This window comes from Cynocephalus volans, chromosome 1 (genome assembly GCF_027409185.1).
Source record: "Cynocephalus volans isolate mCynVol1 chromosome 1, mCynVol1.pri, whole genome shotgun sequence".
NCBI classification, from domain to species: domain Eukaryota; kingdom Metazoa; phylum Chordata; class Mammalia; order Dermoptera; family Cynocephalidae; genus Cynocephalus; species Cynocephalus volans.
In genome coordinates, this window is record NC_084460.1 from 189,665,015 (window position 1) to 189,690,400 (window position 25,386).

The following is a 25,386-nucleotide window of genomic DNA, read 5'->3' on the forward strand; positions in this document are numbered from 1 at the left end:
GGGCCAGCTATAGGCAGGTCTTAGCTTGGATGTGTGGGGAGACAGGAGGGCACATGGCTCTGTAGCTGGAGGGGGCTCCTGCTCCCAGTCTTCCAGGGACACCTGACACCAGCAAGGGTCTCTCCTAGGGAATGGGCACCTCTAAGTCCCACCCCCCATCAGCTGGCACGCACAGTCACACACATGCATGCGGGCCTTATTAGTCGCCTCTCCAGTCTCAGGACATAGTCTAGATCCAGAACTTCCTCCCTGGGTTATTGTCCCCTCCCCAGCCCACCCACACTCCCAGAGGCAGAACAGACCAGAAAGGCCCATGTTGGGCCCCTTGACCCCAGCTCTAGGAATGAGCCATCCGGAGGCTGGGACTCTAGGGCCCACCCTACCACACCTGCTCCCCTTTGGAATAGCCCACCAAGGAGCCCTGGGGACCTTAAGGTGGCCTGAGGGAAGGAGGGGTGGGACCCAGGACCTCCACCTGGCCCCTACAGCCACCTAACTGGCATGGGCCCAATGAGGAGAACCCCTGCCCAGGGACCCCGAAGAAGCCCTTCTAAGCCAGGGTCTCCTCAGAAAAGCCTGTGGTCCCAAAACTACATCCTGAGTCCCTGCACAGTGCCAACAGGGACAGCCCACGTATGTGGCAAGTGGGCAGCCCCCGTGGTGGGGACAGACGTGCTGTGCTGTGAGAGCTTCATGGACTTCACATGCACGCTGAGGGGCCCACAGAGATGCAGCTAGTCTAGGTGCCTTTCTTCCTTCCCAACTGACCCTCCCCAGTGTCTCTGGGATGCTGGCTTAGAGCAGCCACCTGCCTGCAGATCTGAGCCCCCACCCAGGCTGAGTCTGGGGGGCTGTTTGTGGTCAGACATGGGGGCCCAGGAGCCAGGGTTAGAAACCCTCCCAAGACCTTGAGGTGAGAGGCTGCATCCCCTTCTGACCTTCAGGGCAGGGCTGAAGTTCTGCAAGGCCTGGGAGGGGCTCAGGTCACCCTGGTAACCCTGGAGAGGATCATTCTCCAGCTGCTCCTGGAGAGTGATGGTCTCCAAGGGCACGTGGACGTGCAGCCCAGCCCAACCCCAAGGGCTACTGTCCACCAGGTCAGCCATATGGTCCAGCCACCCCTCCCCACCAGAGGTTCTGCAGGCATGCTTTCCAGAGGCCAACAGATCCACAGGTGCTTTTATTTCTTGGAAGGGTGACAACTGCTGCTCAGCCATGGTGGGCGGTGCAAGCAGGAGCAGGTCACAGTGGCCCTGCAGGAGCATGTCTTTTCTCTGCATGAGACCTGGGCACAGGCAGGTGAGGGTGAGGGGCAGTCTGATGTGCACACCCAGGAGGGGAGAGGCTGAGGGCCTCCCAGGATGCAGAGGCCAAGGAGCAGCAGCCCCAGGCAAGAAGGAGCTGGAAACTGGGAGCAACGAGGCCCCCACATCACCCTGGAGTGCTCCATTCTCCTGGAGGAGGACCCACAGGCAGCTGGGGAGGGACCCGAGCCCCATCTGAGCCCCGGCCTTGGGGCAGGAGCTGCAGCTGGCATGGGTTGGGGGGCCAGGAGAGGTGGGCGCAGGCACATACAGCCTCAGAAGCCCTTGTCCATGCTCAGGGTGCGGCGGGTGACGTGCTCCAGCTCCCCGGACACGTAGTCAGCCATGCTGATGCGGTAGTGTGCCAGCATCTTCAGCATCAGCCGCAGGTTCAGCCACCACTGCTCCCGGGGCATGCGGTGCCTACAGGGTGGGGTGGGTGTTAGGGATCACACAGCTGCTTGGGCCACATGCCCCTCCCTTTGTACACCTTGATGTTGGCTGTGCCCAGCAGAGGTGTCTGGGACATGCCTGAGGTCCCCATCCATCAGGGGCCCAACACAGTGCAGATGTGAGGCCCATCAGCCCCAGCCTGCCAGTCCTGGCTCCCCTGCTGCTGGTCCCACCCTGCACACTGCCCCACACTGGGGTCAGAAGACCCGGGTGTGATCCCTGCTCTCCACAGCGTGGCAGAGACCCCAGGCGTGGGGGCGGAGGCACCTTCATGGGATCAGGGTTCAAGTGGACCCAGGCCTGGCACACCTGCCTTGGGGAGGTCTGACCACCCTGACAGTCCACCCTTCTCCACATGGCTTTGGTGGAACTTACTCGAAGTCAGTGTCTTTCTTGAGCTCAGTGACAGGGCTGAGGGCCACAGCTTTCTTCTGCAGGCCGATCACGCAGGCCGAGTCTGGAGCATTGGCAAACACCCGTCCTGTGACACAGACACGTGGTAGCCCCTGAGGCCAGGCCGCACCCCAAGCCCCAACAGAGGGCATGGTTTGGGGGCCGCCCTCACCACCTACCCTTGCGATAGACAGCCCGCAGCTTCTCCGACATCCAGAGCATGGCCTTCACCCCTAGCTTGGTCCCATAGTTCCGGTCAAAGGGGGTTGGAGCACCTCCCTGGAAACAGCAGTGGGGAGTTGTTCCTGGTGCTGGTGGTGGCCACCCAGGGCCAGGAAAGGGGGGTGGGAGGAAAGACACCCAGCCCGGATGCAGACAGGGCTCTGGTGCTGGCACATGAGCCACAACTTGGCCACGTCATGACCTGATGGTGAGCCTTCAACCCTGTCCTTCCACCCTCTACATATTTCCAGTCTGTTCCCACTGCCTGGAGGGCCCCAGCCCCTTTCTCCACCTCGGAGTCTAGCCTGGAAGCTACCTCCAGAGGCCGGCAGTGGGCTCCAGATGGGGTGGCCCCAGGGGCCTCTGCACCTGGCGGGTGGTGGTCCCACCATGGGCCTCAACATCCAGCCACCCTACCTGCCACTCCCTGGGCTCAAAACACCCCAGGCACATGGCCATGAGGCCAAGGGGACTTGGCAGGGGTGGAGGTGGCCACAGGAGGATGCAGGAAACTGGGCAGCCTGGGGGAGGGGAAGGTGCTTGACCTGGGTCCAAGTGCCGGGTTTGGGTGCCAGCCCCCCTTTCCCAGGGTTGAGCCTTCAGCAAGATGGGGACCCGTCTCCACACCATGGAGCGGGATGTGTGGGGACAAACAGCCAGATGACCAAGGCGTGGCGTGAATGCATGTGAAGTGCTGGCACATGTATGCACCCATGTCTCCTGGGACCCCTGGCCCCAGGTACAGAGTGAAGGCAGGGACAGGGGCTGGGCTCCCAACACGCAAGAGCCCCAACATGGCCCACGGACTCCCTTCCTGGATCGATGCCCCCACCCTGCACCTGCTGCAGGTGGCCTAGGACATTGGTCCTACAGTCGAAAATGCCCTTCCCCTCCGATGAGTACAGGTTATACAGGAACTCCGTGGTGTAGTGTTCGTGGCACTTCTCGTTTCTGGGAAGAGGAACAGCAGGGGCCTGAGTTAAATGGGAACTGGCTCAGGTCTTGCCGCAAATCCTGAGTCCCCACTGGGCCAGGCCACCGACTGGGCTTGGGGGTTGGGGTGGCAGCCCCCGGGAAAGCCTGGCCTCATGCAGCCTCCCCAGGCCCCCTCGGCCTTTTGGTGGCCACTGCCCCTTCTGAAGGTCTGGGAGCCCCAGCTGTGGCCCAGGCTGGCAGCAGCTCACCGAAGCACCAGGCCCCTCTGGATGTCTGTCATCATTTTCTCCGTCATGTGCTCCACGTTGGCCTGCAGGGAGGGAGGGACACAGGTGAGCAGGAGAAGGCAGCAGGCAGGAAGGGATCCAAGACTAACCCACAGCAGGGCCAGCACAACTGGACAGCCCTGGGCAAAGAGGGCAAGGCAGGACAGCCACCCACCTGAGACTACAACAGGGCCCGCAGCCTGCTTGGCACTGTCCTTGTGCCCGGGGCCCTCCCTGAGCCACCCACCCTGTGTGTGTCTCAGGAGGGCATCCAGCAGGTCCACCAGGAGATCTGCAGCAGTAAGGGGCAGGGCTGGGCTCACCTTTAAGTCATGGATGTTGAATGGGTCCTCAAAGACGTAGGCAGCATCAGCACCCACGGCAATGCCGGTCACTGTGGCCAGGTAGCCGCAGTAGCCCCCCATGGTCTCCACGATGAACACGCGGCGCTTGGTCCCTGAGGCTGACTGCTTGATGCGGTCACAGCTCTGGGGGACGAGGGGGCAGTCAGTGGCCTCTCTGTCCCCACCCTCCCTGGTGGGCCACGGGACGCTGCTATGCTGCAGGCATCCCCCCCACCATGTCTTGGATTGACTGAGGAGCAGAGGTGACCAGGACAGTCACATGCCAAGGTTAAGGAGGAGGTGGCCCCCCATGTACCCATGCATCCAGGGCACCTGCAGCGCCTCCTGCAGCTGGGCAGGGCCAGGCGTGGGCCCACCTCCCACCTGGGCCACACAGACTCAGGGGCTCTCAACCTGGTGTGGCTCTGCCCCCAAGAGACAGTGGACAATACCCTGGAGACATTTTTGGTTGTCACAAAGAGGTAGAGGGGGCATTGGCATCTAGTGGGCAGAGGCCAAGGGTGCTGTTAACAGGGCATCCCCAGGGATGGGCCAGGCATGCACTGAGACTCAGCATTCTTGTCTGTAAAATGTGGTTAAAGATGAGTCTGCCACTGCCGGGTCCTTGTGAAGACCAGGTGGGCAGCACGTGAAAGCAACCTGCCTACAGATGCTGATGACAATGTAACGGGTACTAATAACACTCTGTGAGAAGTCCAGAGTTTGAAAAGGAGACGTTGAGATTAAAGAAAAAACTGAGAAATAAAACAACATAAATAGGTTACTGGGATCTGAACCCTGAGGTTAAAATCTAGGTACAGACATAGAGCACATAGCAGAAGCGTCGGCAACACCTGCCGCAGGCCACTGGCCCACACACGGAAAGCGCCCTTGGAGGTAAGATGGAAAGCACACCTTGCCAGTAGGAAAACGGGCAAATGCTGGGAAAAGATATTCCCCAAAAGAAACAAAACAGCCAGTGGATGTATACAAAACGTGCGGCTTTGCCAGAAATCGAGAGCTGTGAATTGAAGCAGGACACCGCCCTCCCCATCCCCGCAAAGGTTTCTAGTTTAAACTACACCTGGCCCCGGTGAGGGGCTGCGGGGCAGCGTGCCCACCCCTCGCCTGCGTGCTCTCCTGAGGGCCACCCGCCATACGCGCGGGCGCCACCCGCACCTCCATGGCGGCATTGACGGCGGTGTCCGAGCCTAGGCTGAAGTCAGTGCCGGGCACGTTGTTGCTGATGGTGGCAGGGATGACGCACATGACGATGCAGAGCTCCTCGTAACGCCCGCGCGCCTCCACCAGCTGCAGCACGCCCTCGTAGGCCTGCGGTGGGACAGGGCAGCCAGCTGACCTGCCGCTGGGCCTGAGGCTGGGCCACCTCGACACCTGCTCCACCCCCTCGGGGTCCCCCTTCTTCCCCCTCTCCCTTCTCACCAGCATCAGGTTGATTTGACCCTTGCATTGATTTGACCCCTCTGAAGCCTTCAGAAGACAATAAAACTCTCCAAGGCCAAACCCCACACTTAAAGCACTGGTCGTCATGCCCCTGCATCAGTCCAGTGGCCTGTGCTCACACTTCTGGCCCCTGGGTTTTCAGGAGGGGTTCAGTGGCCCCAGGCTGACAGGGAAAGCTCTCAGGTCTCCTGTGCCCAGCTTTGTCCCCTGGAGGCAGCCCTCACCTCAAACCCGCCGATGACCAGCAGGGCGTGGATGTTGTAGGTGCGAATGTTTTCCACGATGGACTCCATGTGGCCCTTGGGCAGCGTCCTGCAGTCAGAGATATGTCAGCGTGAACATGTATCACCCAAGGACATGCATCCAAATTGTATCTGAGCGCAGGAAAAAGCAGGCTTTGGCTGTCCCTTAAGCAATTAATCAGTCACTGAAATGCCCCTCAGCATAGCAGTGTGGCCCCCATGCAGAGACAGAAATGCGGAGGCTCCATGTGTGGGCGGCCAGGTGACAGGGCAGGCCCTCGCCTCCCTGTATGGCCCAGCTATCCCTTCCTGCCCAAGGTTCCCTCTCTTGACACATGACAGCAGGAAGAAAACTTGCAGCCTCTCAGCTTAGAATGGGCAGCTTCCCCTGTAGTGACATGGGGTGACCAGGCCCTACCCACACGTACTACACAGGGTCACCTCAGGCCCATGAGAAGCCCCCCAAGCCCTGGCATGAACGCTGTCAGACACGGCCATGTCCTCAGCCGAGTGAGTAGCGGCACGCGTACACCGCCACCCCCGGCCCCACCTGGTGGGGGAGCAGCCATCTCCTGTGCAGGTGCCCACAGGTGAGAAAGCCCCACCAAGAAGGTCTGAGGCCCACTCTGTGGGGTCTGAGCCCAGGGCCACAGGGCTGGTTTCCCCTGGCAGCACTCTCCCAATGCCCATTGCCCTGGCAGCCACCACTCACCTCTTGGTCCCCAGCATGGAGCCACCGCGCCCCAGCCAGCCGGCCACATCGTGCCAGCTCACCTCTTGCACCTGCCATAAGGAAAGCAGTGTCAGGGGAATAGCAGAGGCTCCTACCAATGCCTTCTCAGGTAGGGACAGGCCTGAGCCAACCATCATGCCACAGGCTGGGTGGGTGCGGCTACATGGACCAGCCGACCCCTCTCCAGAGGGCCCCGATTGTGTTGGTGAGCAATCGGGGAGGTTATAAGCCAAATGACAAACCAGCTTCAGCCTCTGCAGGCGCCAGCCCAGCCCTCGGTCGCAGCCGCACCCACCTGACCCTTGGCCAGGCCTTCGAAGCCATCATGCACGACGTACACTGTGTGGCCATGGGAGATGCCGGTCCGCACTGCTGAGCGCACGGCCGCGTTCATGCCGGCTGCCGGGGCCCCCACGTTCAGGATGGCCAGGGAGAAGTTGGTCTTCAGAGAGAAAGGCATTAATAAAAGCATGAGACGGGGTGGGAGGGGCCCTCAGACCCAGACAGGAAGTGAGCCAGAGAGCAGGTTCTGGAAAAGGGGGCCAGGTCCTCGTGCCAGCCTGGACACTGCCCACCACGTCAAGTCGTGGGGATAACAATATCTGCCTTGCTAATTCCAGAAGATTCTGGTAAAGACCAGATGAGATGCGTGCAAGCCGGGCTCGCAGGCTGCAGTGCGTGGGCTCAAGCCAGGGCTGCGTGGCCTTCAGCAATTGCCCTATCCCCAAGGCCAGGGCAGGAGCAGGGCCATGCTGTCCTGTTTACTAGTAGCCACATTAAGAAAGTACAAAGAATGGTGACATGAACTTTGGTATCGTAGTTAATTTAACTCAATGTATGCAAGATAGTATTATTCGAGCGTGGAATCACTGTGGAAGAAGTTACTAGTGGCGTATCCCACCCTCGCTTCCACCCCAGGCGTTGGAACCCGGCATGCGTTTGGCACGCACAGCACGCCTTGCTGACAGCAGTGCACTCCGATGCCACGTGGCTGGGGGCTCTGCCAGGCAGTGTAGCCCCATGGGTCCTGGTATACCACAAGCCAGCCCAGCTGCCCAAGGCTATCACAGCCTAGCTGGTTTCTGGGAGGGGACATGGAGACCATATTGTTCTACCACGGAGGGCGCTGCCCACCCCTGGCTGTTTCTGGGGATGAACAGGAGGTTGAAGAAACAGGGACACTCACTAGCTGACCACTGAGGATGACGAACCTCCCAGGCCAGCCTCACTGTCCCGACCAGCCCCACAGCCTCTGTCAGCCACCCCCATGGCCATGGCTTCAGAGGCCCTGGAGCCAGGACCCCGCCGTCCCTGACTGTCTTGATAGGACCCTGTCCTCATCCCCAGGATTTCAGAAACAAGCCCTTTCATCATCCTTAATTTGGAAAGATCTCATTTCCTGAGGTTTGCAGCAATTTGGGGACACTTCATAAACACTGGCTCCCTTCTCTCCCGAGTTAAATCTCTGGGCCTGGCTTCATTCCTCAGCTGTTTGATAAGCACCAGCCAGCTCTGCCCAGCCTGACTGTCTTGGCGCACAGCCCAGAGCCAGACAGCAGGGAAGGGCCCACAGCTCCAGGCAGATGGTGGATAGCAGACCTGGCAGCAAGGGCTGCTCCCACCCCTCACCTTCTCCTTGGAGAGCTTCTGGTGGGCAAGGAGCTTGTAGATGTTCCAGTTGTTCTCGAAGCTCCTGGGAAGGAAGCCCATTATGCAGTGTGCAGCCAGCCCTGCAGCCCAAGGAACAGACCCCACCACACAGCACCGCTCCCCACGGCCACCACGCACCCAGCTGGGCACCTTGGATGGAAGGTGCAAGACCCCCACGGAACACAAGACTGTGGCCCCCGCACAGCAAAGCGCGTGGCGGCAACAAGCCTGCAGGGCATCAGCAGTGTCGGCAGCAGGTGGGGGCGCAGCAATGGGAAACGAGGTCCCCAAACCCAGGAGGGGAGGACCCATGCTGCCCAAGGACCAAATCCCAAACGTCTGCACACACCTTTCCGGTGCCCCTACTGGGCCACCATGTCATCCGGACTCAACCCCGCCCCCGTCGTGCTCGGACCCAGCGCCCACCAGCGACTCATGTCCACCCCGCACCTGCCTACTCATCCCCCAGTGACCGCGCCTCCTCCCCAGCTCCTTAGACTGCGCTCGGCTGCAGACTGCTCTGAACAGAGGCTCGGGCCACGAGTCTGCACGTCCCGCATGGGAGCCGTGGCCCTGAGGCCCCTGACAGTGGCTGAGCAGACCAGAAGCCGCCCAGCGACAGGGCTCAGCGTGCGAGGCCTCACCTGCCACGGAGCTGAATGGCCTCCTCAAACCTCTTCTCATCCATGGCCTTCTGTACTTCCTTGGTCTTGAAGAAGAAAAGCCAGAGAGGCTGGGAGGGAGCCAGGCCCACGCCTGCAGCCACAGCCCCACCCAGCGGGCCCAGGAGTGGGACCTGGCCAACGTTTCCTGTCCGGGGCACAGCAGTCATTGCCAAGGCCAGCTCTCAGGGCTGAGGCCGGGCAGGCCCTACATGGCCTACCCACTGGTCCCCCTCAACAGAGGTACCCCTGGGCTTCACAAGGCCTCAGACCCGTGGAAGCCCAGCCAGGACCTTGGGAATGGAGGGCAAGGCCCATCCGGCCCCCAGGCTCACAACCAGTGCCCAGCCAAGCCCAAAGCAAGGCCCCGTGGACGTCACAGCGAGAGGTTCTTCCAGAAGTGGAAGGGGAGGGAGGCCACTCCATCCCCCAGCCCAGCAGCCCACTGCTCTGCCCCAGTTACGGGGCTTGCCAGGGCCAGCATCCCCCACCACCTGCCCTAGCCTGGCCCAAGGCTGGGCTCTGTCCACCTCCTCATCCCTCCCATACTAACCCCAAACGCCCTGCCCTGCCCTGCCTGGTTTTCAAGGCCAGTTCACCTCGGCTCCCCAGCTCCCTGCAGCTCCAATACCCATCTCAGGTACTGAGGCTCATCCCATGTCCCACCTGGGGATGGGCCCACCCTTTCCTCCTCTGCCTGGAGGACTGCAGCCCTGGGATCCCCCAGGCCAGCCATGGTAGGAGCCTCTGCTCCCTGTAACACATGCGGGTGGGTGGCAGGGAAACAGGTGGGGAGGGCTGGGTACTCACCACCTGCACGCATTCCATGAGGGGCAGCCGTACTGACTGGTTCCCCGAGAGGCTGACCACGCAGGCTGGCGTGTCGGGCGTGGCCTCCAGCAGCGCCATCACGGCCTCCATGCCCATCTTGCTGCTCTGTGTGGGGCGGCAGGCATGGCTCAGCAGTGCAGCCCACCCCCACCCACACACACACACGTTCACCCCTCTGCCCTCTGAACCATGTGCCCAGCGTCATTCTGCAAAGGCACAGACCTCAGCGTTCAGAGCCCCCCACATGTTGGCTGGAGCTTCTACAACTGGCAGTGCAAGAGACAGTGACAGTACAACCAGTAATCAGGACAGCTCATCCAGCACATCTCCTGAGGCCCCCAGGCTTGCTGGGAAGGCCTGGCCAATGCACTGCACCGCACTGCACACGGGCTGCAGGGGTGCGACTTGCCCACTGTCACTTGGGCTGAGAGCGGCAGGCGAGGGCTGGAGCCAGGTTTCCAGGGTTCTTTATGCTTGGAGTTCCTTCGTGTCGCAGCTTTCCTGGTGCAAGTGTCAATGAAGGGCATGGGCTGGCGGGCTGCTCCAGTTACAACATCTAAGAACTGTCCTCACTGAGGACAAATCACAAGCATAAGTCCCGGTGCAGCCAAGGGGACAGACAGGCATGCCAGGAAGCAAGACTGCTGCCGCCTAGTCCCGTTCCATGCCCCAAGGTGGTGGGTGCCCTGCCTTCTGGACGTGCCAGTGCATCTGCTGGGCCACAGATGCCAGGGACAATTCTCCACAGTCTCCATGGGTTTCCACAAGTCTCACAAGTGAGGCCCCTGCTGCTCCTGTTCTGGACCATCTTTCCCAGGACATGTGTTCAGGGAATGATCCTAGAAGAGTGAGTACAGCTTCCACAGGGGTGCTAAGCAGCCAGGCTGATGGCTCATAGGTTCCCACGTGTGGGCTAGTGTCACCTGGCCCTCTTCATGCCACCTGTGGGAATGTGGACGCAGGGAACCAGCACAAAGATGCTGACACTCTGGTGATGGCTGCGGCTGTGGGTAATAAACCACGCTTCATCTCTGACCCAGGCGTCTTGTGTCTTCTGCCAGCATCTGTGAAACTGGCCAAGTCTGCCTTTTAGCCTGCAAGTGGGGGATCTTGGCCCATCTGGCCCTTGGCAGCTGCGTCTCTGCCACCCAGGCTGGGTGGTGGCCAGCATGGCCCCGATGTCCCAGACCCCTCAAGAGGTTTGTCAGAGTGCACCTGAGGCCTCACATAGGGTTCAGCAGGTGGCGGGCCAGATCAGCGAGGCCCCTCTCTGAGTGTCAGAGTCCCCCGCTGTAGAGTGCACCCCAGTCCAGCTCTGTGGCAAGTGCCAGAAGAGACCACACAACAAGGGTCTCCTGGGAAGGCTCAGGACAGCACAGCAGCTACACCACACTGCAGGGACAGCCACGGCATCATCTGTTCTCAAGCAGGGCAAGTCCTGCCTCCCTGAGGTAACCAGCCCCCACATGCAGGCACTTGGCCACCCATGGGGCCTTCTTGGACCCAGACCTGGCTCCATTTGGCTCCAACAGAATTCCCTTTTGCAGAGGGCAACGTGAGACTCAGCCACAATGAGGACCGAGGATGGAAACTCAGAACCCAGAACAACCAGACAGCTCTCGGCCGACTATGGGAGGCCTGAGCCACAGAATGAGCCCCGCAGGCCTTGCCCTCTGGTCACCCAGGGACCTCCCCAGCCACCGGGAGGGTCTGTAGCCTTGACTGCCAATACACGGGGAGGGGAGGAGGCTGCAAGGAGGCACAGTACAGGGGCAGGTCTCCAGTAGTCCCCAGGTCCTCTGCACCCACAGAGAAATGGAGGGGCCAGGACCTGGTCTCATCCACGAGGACTGAAAACAGCAAGGAAATGCTCACCCCCATGCACACACACACACCAACACACACATGCTCCCCACTCACATGCACATCCACACGCCAACACACACACAAATGCTGATACACACGCACACACCAACATACACACATGCACGCCCAGATCAGAGTGACACCCCACCTACCAGGACACGGTCAAAGGCCGAGGGGGTCCCTCCTCTCTGCACATGGCCCAGCACAGTCACACGGGTGTCGAAGCCCAGCCTCTGGACCACCAGCTGCTCAGTGGGAGAGAGAGTCAGGAAAGGGTCCTCGGGCTCCAGACACATCCACTGCCCTGCCTCAGGGGTCCCAAGCGCAGCTCAGGCTGCTGCCCATAGCATCATAATGCATATGGGAGGTTTCCTTGTACATGTGTGTGCATGTGTAGGGGGTGTTCCATATGTGTGTGTGAGTGCATGTGTGTAGGGGCTGTTTCTGTGTGTGTGTGTGTGTGTGTGTGTGTGTATGTGTGTGTGTGTGTGTGCATGTGTGTAGGGGCTGTTTCTGTGTGTAAGTGTGTAGGGGGTTGTCCCCGGGGCCTGCAGCCCTGAGTGCTGCTAGACATGGTCTCTGGCCCCCTCTGGTCAGTCTCCACCTGGCCCCTGTGGTTCTGGAGCCACAGTGGACAGAGGAATTGACAGATTGGTCAGCCCTGGCAGAGGGTGGGACATGGTCACAGGATGGGTGGTCAAAGGCCGGGGGCTTGGAGGCCCTGAGGCTGTGCTCCCTGCTGGAGGGTGGGGGAACCCAGGGCTTGGGGGCAGATGGCAGCAGGGTGGATAGAGGTCACAGGGAGGAAGGACTTCCTCACAGTCCAAGCTGTTCAGCTGCAAATCCAGCAAAGGACGGTGGGTGCACTGTCACTGAGGGGCTGGGCCCTGTCACTGGGAGGGTGTTGGGGGCCTGGGTAGATTTTAGGATAGGGTGGGCCTGGTCCTGCAGAAAACACATTCTGAATGAACACTGTATTCAGAGGGTAAGGCTCCTGACACAGAGCAGGCAGTGCCCAGGTTCAGCCTGAGTCGGGGCTTCTGGGAGACCCTAGCAGCTCCATCCACACCGAGCTATCATCTGAGATGAGAAAGCCCCCTCCAGTGCCCATTCCAGCCAGGACAAGGCCAGCCCAAGACCAGCCACCTCTGCAAGGACCAGGCTTGGGGTCCTGAGCAGGAGCCCTCGGGGACTGAGACACAGGAGTGCCACCTGTGACCTGGCCCCACCCCACCCGCAGGTCAACACACATACGTCCTTCACGTAGCTGGATGAGATGGGCTTCCCATGGCGGTCAATGGCACCCTCGGCAATGATGATGATGTTTAGACGGGACCCTCGGCTCCGAGTCTGGGTCAAAGACACATCCCAGGGCTCAGCTGCCAGGATACTGCCACCAGGTGCTGGGAGCCGTCCCTGGGGTGCAGGACCTGGGCCAAGGCCATCACACCCAAACCCACATAAGCAAGAATGAGATTGCCCCTCCTCCTCCCGCTCTGTAGGAGGAACCCAGGCTTGGAGGAGCATGGGGAGGAGCTGAGCCTACCCTCCTGGGGGCAGGGGACAAGAGGGACTGGGGAGAGCTCTTGGCCCGCAGGCCTCGGACATGAGGCCTGTACCTTGCCCCTTGGCCTCATTGGGAAGGTTCCAGAAGCCAAGTCATGACCTGCGGTCCCTCCTGCTACTGTGGGCAGGCTGCACCACCACAGGGAGGGAGAGCAAGTGTCCGGCAGCAGATGGGAGTGAAGCCACCTTCACATGGGGACGGGGACACTCTGCCTGCCTCAGATTGGCCACAGAATCTAAGAACACAGGCCTCCTGGGACCCCAGAAACCAGAGGATCAGAACCAGAGCCGCTAGGACCTGTGGGGCTCACCCTGCAACCTTGGGCCTGGGCACAGGATGGCAGGAGTGGACTCGGTGGCCTGGATGAGGGGCCAACCTGTCCTAGTTGGGTGGTCTCAGGGGTCTGCAGGGCAGAGTGTCAGCTCGTTCTATGCCACAGCCCCCAACTCCATCCCAAGGGACCCAGAGAGCTGTATTCCGGGAACCCCTATACCTGGCACCCCCTGCTCATCTCCCCTGAGATGGGGTCGCGGCCTCTCCTGCCTCCAGGACCCACTGTCTGCTCTGTAGCCACAGGCACTTTTGACCACTTATCTCCCCAATTTAACCCACCACCAGGGCCCCAAACCCTTGAAGCACAAACCCTTCCCCTGGTGGGTGAGGGCCCAGCGCCCTCCCCACCGTGAGCCCTGCCCTCTGGGTTTGGAAGGGGCTGCCCTCCTGCTGGGTCACTGCTCCATGTCCCGGCCACTCACCCTCCCGCCAGCCCGGCTCAGCAGTCAGCTCCCAGGAGGCAGCTTCTCTTGTTCCCGCACTGACCACAGGAAGCTGAGCCCAGGAGGTGGCCTGAGTGGCCCTGTCCACTTCTGCCAACCAGGGGCAGGACTGAGGGTGCGTCCATGCGGTCAGCACCGCAGCCCCCCACTTCTCACTGGGTACTGCCCCAGGGGACACCCCCAGCTGCTGTCAAGCCCGTGAGCCATGATGAATCAGCCACAGCCTCAGAATCCCTGAGATGCTCTCCGGGGTCCCCGAGGGTAGCCACCTCTCAGTGCCACCACGCGGCTGCAGCAGGGACCCTCGTCCACTCACCTCACCCAGCCTCTCACACATGAAGTTCTCCCAGCCGTCCTCAGGGGGCGCCTCAGGGATGAACAGCCAGTCGGCTCCCGAGGCCAGTGCTGACACCAGCGCCAGGTACCTAAAGGAGCAAGGGGGCCTGGCTGCTCAGGACACCCCCTCCAGGCTGCACCTTCTCCCTCCCCTGCCTCCAGCCCCAGGATCTCACACCCGCAAGGAGCACCTGCTACATGCCAGGCACCCTGCGAGGTGCCGCGCCCACCACCGCTGTCCCCAGCCGCTTCCCCCACCCACCCCCAGCTGACCAGGACAGGCCCTCCTCACCCGCAGTGCCGCCCCATCACCTCCAGCACAAATGTCCTCTGGTGGCTGTGGAAACGGAACGGGCACAAGCGTCAGTGCTGGGCCTCAGCAGCCACAGGGCCCTGCCAACCCAGTGGCCCCAGCTCTGTGGGGCGTGCCTGAGTGACAGAGAGGATGGGGTGCAGGCAAAGGACAGCTGCCCTTCTCCTCTAGCCCAGAGGCATGTCACTGGCTAAAGGACACCCCGAGCTCCCAACTTCTGCTCTAAGGTTGAGGGCCAGTTGCTGAGCCCAGGCCTGGCCACCATCCCAGGTGGGCAGCACCTGACAGAGCCAGGCTGCACTGCAAAGACCCCTCACAACCTGGCAGGAGGGACTAACCCCTGTGACCCATCACTGACCTCCATACATCCCCCCCAAGAAGGGGGCTTAGGGCAGCTGTCCTAAAGGCTGAGGAGGAAGTCGTTCCCCTGCAGAGTGGCCGTCCCCATGAGGCCAGCCTCACCACCACAGGGAGGACAGGGACCCTGAGTGAGGGCCTGGCTTACCTCTGGGCGGTGGTGGTGATAGCGTCGATGACCTCCATGATGCGGTGCAGGGCAGAGTCCGTGCCGATGGTCATGTCCGTGCCACAGAAGTCATTGTCAATGGAGCCCACCAGCCCGGCAATGTTCAGGTGTGAGTACGTTTGAGCCGTGGTCTCTGAGATCCTGCCTGGGCCAGGAGAAGCAGGGGGCCTAGCTAAGGCCCCTGGGCCCCAACCACCTCCCTCGGCCACAGCACAGGGCAAGAGACCATGTTCCCCCTCCCTCTCCCCTCCCATCCACTCAGTGTGCAACCCGGGTAGGGCCCCCAGCACCCCAGGCTCAGCCTCCTCCCCCCAGGTCCCCACAGCAGGTGGCAGAACCGCTGGTGCCAGTGTAGACTCTTCACCCCAACAGAGAGGCCTTGAGGGACCCACGGAGAGTGGCCACAGCCTCATCTCTGTCTCCCACATGAGTGACCCAGCACTGACGAAGCTCCAAGATGTCACTTTGTGAGCAACGACCTCGGGACGTCGTGTCTTATGTTGCCCAAATTTGAACCATGTTTAATGTGTTAACTAAGTCTGTAACCCACACCTGACTCACTTGGAATCCACCACTTCCACTGCCACCCAGTTGCGCGTGCCACCCACGCTGCTGACCCACCTTCCCTCACCAGCTCCTCCAGCAGGCTGCCCCACTCGCTGCGGAAGATGTTGGCGCCTGTGAGGCTGCCGTCCCCACCGATGACGCACAGGTTGGTGATGCCACGCTGGACCAGGTTGTAGGCCGCAGCCAGGCGTCCCTCCCGCGTGGTGAAGGCCTTGCAGCGGGCGCTGCCGATGACAGTGCCGCCCTGCATGGAACAGACCAGAATCTCCAGATGGGATGACAGCCCGGCAGAAGGTGACCTGGGGGACACCAGAGGGACCATAGTCCTTGGCAGCATCAGAACTGGTGAACCCCGTAGAATTAAAGGGAGAAATCCAAGGTGTCTCCAGAAACCCAGGCCTATCCCCGCCTCCCTGGGCCTTTCTCCCTTGGATATAAGACAAGGAAGATGGATGTCATCTGCACACTGGGCTGGGAAAGTTCCAGCAAGGGAATGGAGCGAGAAGGATCCGAAGACTGTAAAGCACCAGGCACCTGCACACATGCGCATGCACTGGTAGATGTGCACACACACGTTCACACGCAAGCACATACACACATCCCATGCACGCTTGTGCACACACCCCACACAGGCACCAAGGCAGGGAGCTGGACAGGGCCCTGAGGGGAAGGAGTCTTCTGCGGCTCCACCTGGAGCTCACACAGCCCCTGCTTGTCAGCTTCTACCCATCCAGGCTAGTGCGCTCTGGGGTGAGGGCAGCCCCATCCTCCCCACCCCCCGCTGCTCCTGAGACCCACCAGCCTGGGTCTGTGCCATCTTGGGACCCCTAGAGCAGAGCAGCAGCCTCTCTGTCTCCACCCCACAGCATCCCGGTCCAGATCACCACGACTTGGGCCTAGACCCGCCAGGACTCCCAGTGGCACCCTTAACCCCCGTGACCCCATGACCCCACAATCACACAACCTCTCGGCAGCCTGGAGCTGAGCCCTTGAAGGACAGGGTGTATATCTGTGTGCGTGTGTGTCTGTGTCTGCGTGTGTCTGAGTGTGCACATGCATGCTCACACACTCCCAGGGCAGGAAGGGGTATATGGCCGCAGGCCTCACCAGCTGGATGATGTTGGAGACGCTGAGCCAGTTGGCCTGCTTGATGTTCTCACCTCCTTCCACAAGGCCCTCGTAGCCCTGAAAGCAGAGGGCAGGTATGAGCAGGGAGGTCCCAGAGCCGACTGCCCCACCATCGGAGCAGGGACTTCAGACAAGGCCAAACTCCAGCAGGTCCTGGGGTGATGAGGCACAGCAGCCCATCTGGGGAGTGTTCCCAGGCTGAGCCCATGTCACTGCACCTGGATCGGGCACAAGACAGCACGCAGGACCCCCCAGGGGAACACGCTATGGTGCCTCCTGATGGCGCAGATTAGGTCCACTGCTTTGAACCTGGTGGGAATGACATCACAGAAGGCCTCTATGTTGGCTGCTTGCCCCAAGTCCCTGAGCCTTCTCCAGGTGCCGCTGCAGTTGAATCCTTGCTGCCCGTGGCGTGTGACAGGCTGTGGTATGAACACCCCCAGCTGACCATCTGCCGCACTGCTGACAGACACTTGGGAGGGTCCCAGTTTGGGGAGATTAGAAATCAGGCTGCTAAGAACACACAGGCCTCCCTGCAAGGACGTGCGCACATGGCGAGCAGGCGGGTCCACACCCAATAGTGGACTCTGGAGTCCAGTGGGTAGGAGCAGCCTCGCCCCTGCTCCACAGTGCCCCCAGGGGCATGTGCCAGGCTCCTCACGCATCAGTGACATGAGGGGGTCCTGAGCTCCGCATGCCCACAGCCCTGGGCAGGCTGATCTTTCCTCCTGGTGGCAGTGGGCAGCCCCTCATAGGCATTCCCACGAGTATCTCCCTGATGACACCTGCCTCTGGCCACTTGGACAGCCTCTGTGCCAAGTGCCCCTTCCCCTACTGCATGGCCTATTCTGTTCTTTGTTGTTTATGAGAGAAGCCCCCCGGCCTGCTCCCAGTCCCACAGTGAGGCTGTGGGAGAGCCATCCCTCCGGCCTGGGCAGACTCCAGCTCAGCTCTGAGCTCTGCTCCTCCCTGGCCTCCACCCCAGCCAGGTGCTGAGGCCCAGGGGTAGGAAGGGTGAGCGCTCCCACCCTGGGGGCTAAGGTGACACATGCTGCAGGGCGCAGCGAGGGTCTCCGCTCAGGAAGTGGCACGTTTGCAGCCCAGCACTGACACAAAGCCTCCCATGCCCGCCCCACAGCCCATCCCAGGAGGTGTGAGCGGGGCAGGTGCCCCTGCAGGAGCCCAAAGCAGGAGAAAGTCCTCAGGGGCCACAGGAGGACTGAGGCACCCCAGTCTGAGGTACCACAGAGCTACCTTCTCCAGCTCAGGCCAGTCCAGTCCCACCCCACTCTGGTCATACCAACCCCCCCCAGCTATGCAGAAAAAAATGATTTGAAAACCCACAGCACTGACTGAACAAGCGGCTATGAAACATGTAGACCTGTCTGCAAAAACCCAGGGTCGGGCACAGAGCCTAGTGCTCAGGCGCCACCCTGGCCCCTGCCCCACTGTGCAGAGGAGCAGTCCCCAGAGACCCCATGAAGCGCATCTGCTGGAATCAAAGTCTCACAAACATAGCTCCTTCTTACCCTTGGAACCTTCTAGAATGTCTTTGCATACCTCCACCCGCTTTGTGTCTCTTCTCCCAGGCCCAGTCGACCTCTCCTGTCCGCTGCCCCTCTCCCTTTTCTCCCCTCCCCTTCCCACTCTCCCACCCCTCCCATCCCTCCTTTCCATTCTCTCCCCTCCCCCACTCTCCCCTCTCTCTGGCCCCAACTGCAGACCAGGCCCCGTCTGTTCAGGGGCCGGGCCGGAGCACTCCAACACTTCACAGCTCTCAGCAGCTCCCTGTGTCGAGCTCTGAGCCCACAGGTCCAGTTCGGGTTCCTGGGTGAGTAAAGCGGCCCATGTCTGGGACTGTGAAGCATTTCTGCCCGCATTAGCTTTTGTGTCCTGACAGCTCCAGGAAGAAAGAATCGGTATCCCCACTTAGAAGAAACACAGGATCGAGGCGAGGGCACACCTTGTCACAGGTGTACAGCCTCAGAGAGGAGACTATGACCCACCCCTCCCTGCCTGGAGGTCCCTTGTCCTCAGGGAACGGCCATGTCTGCTGGGCTCCTTGGGACTCTGGGAACTGCTTCCTAAATCTAGCTTTGGGATTTGCAGGGTCCCAGCCCCACCTAAGCCTAGTCGTAGGGTGGGAGGAGCCTGCTGCCCACTCACTCACTTGCTCACTCATTCAGACATCCCTGCAGAGCCCAGGGATGGGTGTGTACCCGTTAACCTGGGGCAAAGGGACAGGGACAGCCAAGGCGCTGAGCAGTGGGAGAGAGCAGAGCCTTAGGGTTTGCTTCATTTTATGTAAAAAGTGAAAACAAAGTAACAAAACACCACCAGAAAACCACAAGCAACACAAGAGAGTTCCGCAGACCTGTAACCTGCTGGGCTGGACCAGGGATGGAGTGAGGCAGCCCACCGCAGTCAGTGCGCTCTGCGGCCCGGAGACTGCCTGCTGCTGTGGCTTGGGGAATTCACAGTTTGGGTGGTAAGAGTGCAGGAGGCCTGGGGTCAAAGGAGGACAGCGGTCCAGCTCAGATGCCTCAGAGCGGGGTGACTGCAGCCGCTCTATAGGACAGTACAGGCCGGACTCCAGGCAGGGATGTGGTGGGAGGGGCCCGGCCTTCTCCACTGACCACATCCTGGCCAGCCTCCCTGTGCCCTTCCTTCCCCGGACTGAACAATGACCACTGATGGCTGTGGGAGGACAAGGCCAGGTCTCCCTCCTCCTCCCCATCCCTCACTCCTCTCTGCCGCCGCCCCCTCCCCGCCCAGTCCCCCAGGCAGCCTCTGAACCTCTGGCCTGGCTGGTTCTCTGGGCAGCAGGCCCCAAGCCACAGCAGGTCTCCAGCTTCCCCTCCCACACTCCCCTGACCATGTACACCCCCAAGCAGAGGCCACATAAAGGCTCTGGAGTGATCCGTGTAGAGCAGACCTCGGCCTGCCTGGCAGACAAGCCCATGTTCCCCACAGGCGCACGCATGGATGCTGCCACACTGGCCTTACCTACCTCATAGATGAGGAAGACTTTGGCTCCCACGTAAATGCCCATGCGTGTCACAGCCCTGACAGCAGCATTCATGCCTACAAGGGAACAGGGCAAAACCTATCAGGCCGGTCTCTCCATCCCAGAGAGCACCGGGCCAAAAAATGCAAGGACCAGCCCTGGGGCACTGGTCAAGCCTGGGGGTGAACCTTGGCAGGTTCCAGGTCTCACCTTCTGAGCGTCGGGAAATAAGGTGCCCTCAGAGTTAAACTAGGAAAATCTCCACCCGGAGAGTGAGACCAGGAGTGTGCGATGTTCCAGAATGCATTTGGCTCATTCCACAACGTGCTCCCCCAGCTTATGAGCCCTAACACCCGGGCTCAGTCATGGGAGCCCCAACCCGCGCAGGCCCAGGGGCCAGGACCTAACCACAAGGACCAGCAGAGCCTTCCACACCTACCCTCGTCCTCTGCCAGAACTGCATCCCAGGACACGGGGCATGGAAGGCCACTCCGAGAACACCTTGGGGCCACACGCTCCCTGTCCCAGCACTGCGCAAGCACCCAGAGGACAGCCCTGCCTCCAGGGCTTCAGGCAGGGCAGCTGGAGCCACTAGCTCCTGCCCTCTGCCTGAGGAGACGCTAGTGCCAGCAGGCTTGGGCGGGTCACTTCCTCTTCTGTGCCCCCTAGCCCCGGGCTCCCAGCAGCTACTCTGCAGAGCAGGATTCCTGAAAAGGATTCTTGCCAGGAGCGGGGAAGAGGCTGCACACAGGAAATGCTTATGGCCATTCGCTTCAAACCTTCTTCGCAGCCCAGGTCACAAAAAGCATCCCAAAAGAGGCAGATGTTTCAGTGCAGACGGGGCCAGCGAGACCACCCCGCATCCTCAGAGGGGGAGAGAGAAGGCCAAGGGTCCATGCTCTGAGATGGGTCTGGAGGCCAGATCACAGACCTGTGTTTGCTCTCACCCTGATTACATGAGAGTCCCCGGTTGGGGTCTCCAAATTGGACTGGGGGCCCACAGGAGTGAGCAGGTCTGCAACGACACCCCCGAGCCTTGAAGAACAGCTCAGCAGGGCAGAGCCTTCCCCTCACACCAGCCCCCCGCACGGGGCTCCCCCACTGCAGATGGGGCATTTGCCACAATCCCCATGTTATAGACAAGAAACCGAGGTCCCAGAGGGAGGGTAAGGGACCTGTTAGAGCCCCAGTGGGTAAGGGCAGGGCCTTGATTCACTAGGCCCCTCCTGGGCACAGCAAGCGGCCCCTCCTCACCTGGCAGCCGGGCACCCCAACCTGGAGGCTGAAGCCAAACCCAACAGACAGCCAGTGCCAGGGGCTCCCAGAGGAGGGGCACAGGGGCCAGCAGGGACCTGGAGCTGTCTACACTCACAGCTTACACACTTGATTTTAGCAAGCAAACTCCCTTTTCTAAAGAAACCATGAACATCTCAACCCCCCAAAACAGATGGAAGTGGGGTTGCCAAGGCTGAAGTTAGGGAGTGGGCATATCCTCCCTCGAATGCACCCAGACACCGCGAGCAGCAGTCTGAAGAGCTCAAGCGTCCTGCTGTCCGAGGTCAGGGGGCCAAGGCTGTGCTTGTGGGCTGCAGGCCTCCCTCCCCTGCCCTTGGAGTGGGGGACAGCGAGGCAGATCAGCTCTGCCAGAGCCCGAAAGCAGCAAAGCTTCCCTCCATCCCTCGCCTGCCCCAGCTCACACAGGTCCCTTCCCCACCCTGCCCACCCGGGTAGAGGCAGAGGTCCAAGCTGCCTCTGGAAGGTGGATGGAGGAAGCAGCTCCGGGCTGGGTCAGAAGAGAAGGCAGAAGGGGGGCAGTGGCTGGGACCCAGGCCCACAGTCTCTGGTAACCCCTGGTGGAGTCCGTGTGCTGCTGGGCAGGCCACCCTGGCATCACAGCCAGCTCACCAACCAGCCTGGACAGCTTTCCGAGAGCCCCTAGGGACAGCAAAGGGGCCCGGGTTACAGTCTGCCCTTGGCTCCCAAATACCTCAGGACACTCTGCAAAACAAAACCTACTCTGAAACAACACCCAGACACAATAAAGCAGCCAAACCAAGCTTTGTGTCAGCCCTCCGGGAGAAGAACAAAGTGACTGCGCCACGTGATGTGAAAATTTGGTTTTAGAATGGGACTGTGCTGCAGCCATGCACACCCCAACCTGAAGGGGCGGGTTTCCTTGAAAATCTCATGGGAACTGCCCTCTAATCTGCTTTCTTCCTCAAAATAAGCCCGGGGCAGCAGTCACCGCCCCCCCAGGGCAGAAGGGCAAGCAGAGCTCGGACTGTCCCAAAGGCATTCTGTTCTTGGAAACAGATGCAGCCACATTGATGTCTGTGGCTGGCTCTTTGCTCCTAAAGTGACCTTTTATCAAGATTAGATCCCAGAGAAACAAAATGCTGTACAAGAAAGTAGTAACCATGAGATGATGCCAGGCTCAGCAACGGCAACATTTAGTTATCAGCTAACGATTCAGCATGGGGCCAGCTCACCCAAACACAACACCACCCTATGGGGAGCAGGGAGCTAAATCCTCACCTGCAGTAACAGGAATGAACCCACACAGGCAGCATCCGCCAGGTGTTACTTAGGGACAGGGAGGGAGGCCCGGTGAGATCTGGTGAGATCGGGGTGGAAAAAGGCAGACTGGGCCAGGCTGTTTTTTGTTCTAAGTCTTCCAGTTCCTTATGCACAGATTCCTCTGATAAGATACATATCCTTAAAAAATTGCGTTCCCCCAATGCCGTGGAGAGACCCAGAGCTGGCTGGAAGGAAGCTGCAGATGCCTATCTTCCCCACCCCCTTTTTACAGAAGGAGGAACAGGCCCCAGGAAGGTGCTTGGGTCAAGTCACAGAGCTGGTCAATGCCAGCCCAACCAGGACCTGGGGTCTGGAGACCCAGGCCGCCCTCACCCCGTGAGGTTGGTTGGTTTTCACACATTCCAGCAAATGCACACTTCAGCATCTGGGAGGGAGGGCGCTTCTGGGCTCCCCTTCTCCTGCTTGCTGTCAGCCCAACACTGACCCAGAAAAGCACATGGCAGGGCACACGTGGAGCCTGCCTGTTTCCCAGGCCTGGCCAGCCTTTTTTGTAAGGCAGTGGGGGGCCCCCGAAGGCAGACAGAGTACCCACTGCCTGAAGTAGGCTCACAGGAGCGGTGCTGGCCTGGGGAGCAGTACGTGGACTGTTTTCCAGAATGTCCAAACAGAAAATGCTCCAGTTCTGCTCAGAGTGCCAGCTCCTCCCCGTCATCCAATGACAACTGTTTCCACATCAGTCCCAACCAAAAAAACATCAGTTCTCACGTCTACAAGTTGGACAGTGCACACACAAGAGAAGCCAGAGCTGCCGGGGGCTCGGGAAGGCATGTCCAGGAGGTGCTCCCCACTCCGTGCGAGGCACCAGAGCCCAGTCGGCCAGGGGGACCCCCAGCTCAGACAAGCTCTGCCCCCACCCGGCCTACTTGCCCACACTTGCAGCACCCTCGCCTGGTCCAGGAGGGACCTCCCATCTCCAGACCTTCCACCAGCATCCAAAACCACTGTCTGTCACCCTGGATGCCCCTGGCCCTTCATCCATCCCAGCAGAGGCCCTCTTTCTCTGTTTAGTCTGTGCAGGTGGAGGGGAGGGAGACAGGGACATGTCACCCACAGGACCTCTGCACACCTACCTACATGCAGGCCACTCAACCTTCCCAAACCCTCAATGCTGCTGCCTCCATCTGCAGACAAGCAAGTTGAGGTGGAGACCTCTGTGTAAGTGGGATTCTGGGCTCCAGCGGCCTCACCAAGGAGGTGATTCTGGGCTCCAGAGGCCTCTCTAGTGGGCACAGTGGGTTCAGCCCTCCCTGGACGTGTCAGTCGTCCAGATCCCAGGCCTCTCCCAGAGTCTGATATCATGGGATCATACTTGTCCAAGTTCACCCTCCATTCCCACCAGCCTCGTCGCCCAGTCTGACCCCCGCCCACCAGGCCATGCTCCGAGAAGCTATGTTGCCCAGCAACAAGCAGCAAGCTCGCTCTCTCTCTCTCTCTCTCTCTCTCTCTCTCTCGCCATGGATGTGCGTAAGGGCACGGTGGCTGCCACTACAGGCCAGGCCCACCGGGCTCTACTGAATTTGAAGGAGATCCCCTCTGCAGGCTGGCATTCTGCCTTCCTGGGCTTGTGTCCTGGGAAAAGCCATTTTCCTCCCTCTCCCGCTGCTTCTGGTGGGCGAGAGAAGTGTGTGTCTGTGCTTTCTGAATTACTTTCTGAATTCTCTAGAAGGAAACAGACCAGGCTTGCTGCACAGCCTGAGGGTGCTGCCTCAGCCCCTTCTCAGTCCCCACATGCTTTCTGGTCTCCTCAAGGCCCCTCCTCCCTCCTCCTGAGGGTTACAGGGGTGGCGTCCCCCTGAGGCTGAGCTCCACAGGTGCCACCCTGGCTATCCCAGGCCAGAGACACTGCAAGACCTGCAGTCAGGACAGGACCAGGCCACCAGAAGGGGAGCTGCAGGAAGGATGGACCCCAGGCCAAGAACCCACCCAGCTCTGCCAGACCTAGGCTGTAGGACCCTGGGCAGGTGACCACTACCTGGGGACTGTCCTGTACTAGGCTGGTGAGAACAGGACTTTGCCAAAGAAAAATCCCAAAGCCCCCTTACAACAACCCTCCCCCCCTCCCCCCCGTTCCGGTCCTAGGCCAAAACAAAAGGAGACAAGGAGGGACGGGGCGGGGGAGGTTGGAGGAGCTGTCCCAGGGTAAGAATCGCCCCCACACAGAGTCCGGGAAGCAGGCAGGCTGGAGGAAGAGAGGAGGGGGTAGGGGAAGAGAGGGGAGGGGTGTAGCGCATCTGAGCCGGCCCTGGAGGTGGCTGGGGGAAGCACGGGGTCCCCATCGCTTCAGAACCAGGAAGACCCAACGGGCCCTCGGGGACCTGCTCAGGGTTATCTCGGAGACCTGCGCCCAGCGTGGCCTCCGGGAAACGTGGCTCCTGACACAAGTCACCAAGGAAGTGGCGCGAGGAGAGCCAGTCCCGCGCCCACCGTCCGCGCCATGTCCCTGGGCCACCGCCAGGCGGGCGCAGACACACTCCCCGGGCCGGGCGCGCGAGGGCGGGGCGCGCGAGGCCGTGGCGCGCCGCACGTAGGCAGGCGACCGGGGCGCGTCGGGGTGGAGTCTGGGCGCGGGGACCCGGAGGCGCAGGGCCGGAGCAGGAGAACGGGCTGACTCCGCGTCCCCAGGTCCCAGGGCGAGGGGTGGCGCGCGCACCCAGAGGGGCGCGGGGACAGGCAGACTCCCCCTCTCCCCGGATCCGCCCAGACACAGGCCCCAGCCCCCGCCCACCTTGCGCGTCGCCACCGCTGGTGAGCACGCCGATGGCCTTGCCGGCCCCCGACATCCGCAGCTTCTCCAGGTCCACGGTGGCCATGGCGGCGGCCGAGACCCAGGGCCCGCGCTCGCTCTCCCGCCGCCACTGTGCGTGCCGCGGCCGCTGTCGCCGGGTCCCCGCCCCTCGCCGTTCGCGCCAGAGCGCCCCGCCCCGCACCCGCCCCCAGATCCCGCCCCGCGCCCGCCTCAGCGCCACGTTTGACTGACGGGGTGCAGGGACCCGATGGCCGCAGGGGGGCTGGCGCGCGGCAGAACCACCCCGCCGACCTCCCGGCTAGTGGGGAATCTGCCACTTTGGCCCATCCTGGCCATCTTTTCCCCTTAAGTTTCCAAACCTGTTCAATTAACAAACGCTCCGCGTTTATTGAGGGTCCATTTCATGATAGCCAGGCACTGTTAAAGAAAACCAGCAGCAACACCTTCCAAGTAGTT

At 60.9% G+C, this 25,386-nt stretch overlaps 1 protein-coding gene across 1 annotated transcript; it reads right to left on the reverse strand.

Moving 5' to 3' along the window:
* Positions 1-1,149: 1,149 nt before the first annotated feature.
* PFKL (phosphofructokinase, liver type) lies at positions 1,150-25,065 on the reverse strand. Its single transcript, XM_063076495.1, has 22 exons — positions 24,910-25,065; positions 19,590-19,663; positions 16,559-16,636; positions 15,506-15,695; positions 14,864-15,029; positions 14,338-14,382; positions 14,026-14,134; positions 12,621-12,716; positions 11,519-11,611; positions 9,480-9,605; positions 8,652-8,716; positions 7,987-8,050; positions 6,653-6,799; positions 6,337-6,407; positions 5,607-5,694; positions 5,098-5,250; positions 3,898-4,062; positions 3,557-3,618; positions 3,212-3,323; positions 2,330-2,429; positions 2,133-2,238; positions 1,150-1,727 (listed from the first exon to the last, which is right to left on the reverse strand). The coding sequence occupies exons 1-22, from the start codon at positions 24,992-24,994 to the stop codon at positions 1,580-1,582; spliced, it is 2,343 nt and encodes a 780-aa protein (XP_062932565.1). The 5' UTR covers positions 24,995-25,065; the 3' UTR covers positions 1,150-1,579.
* Positions 25,066-25,386: the final 321 nt, after the last annotated feature.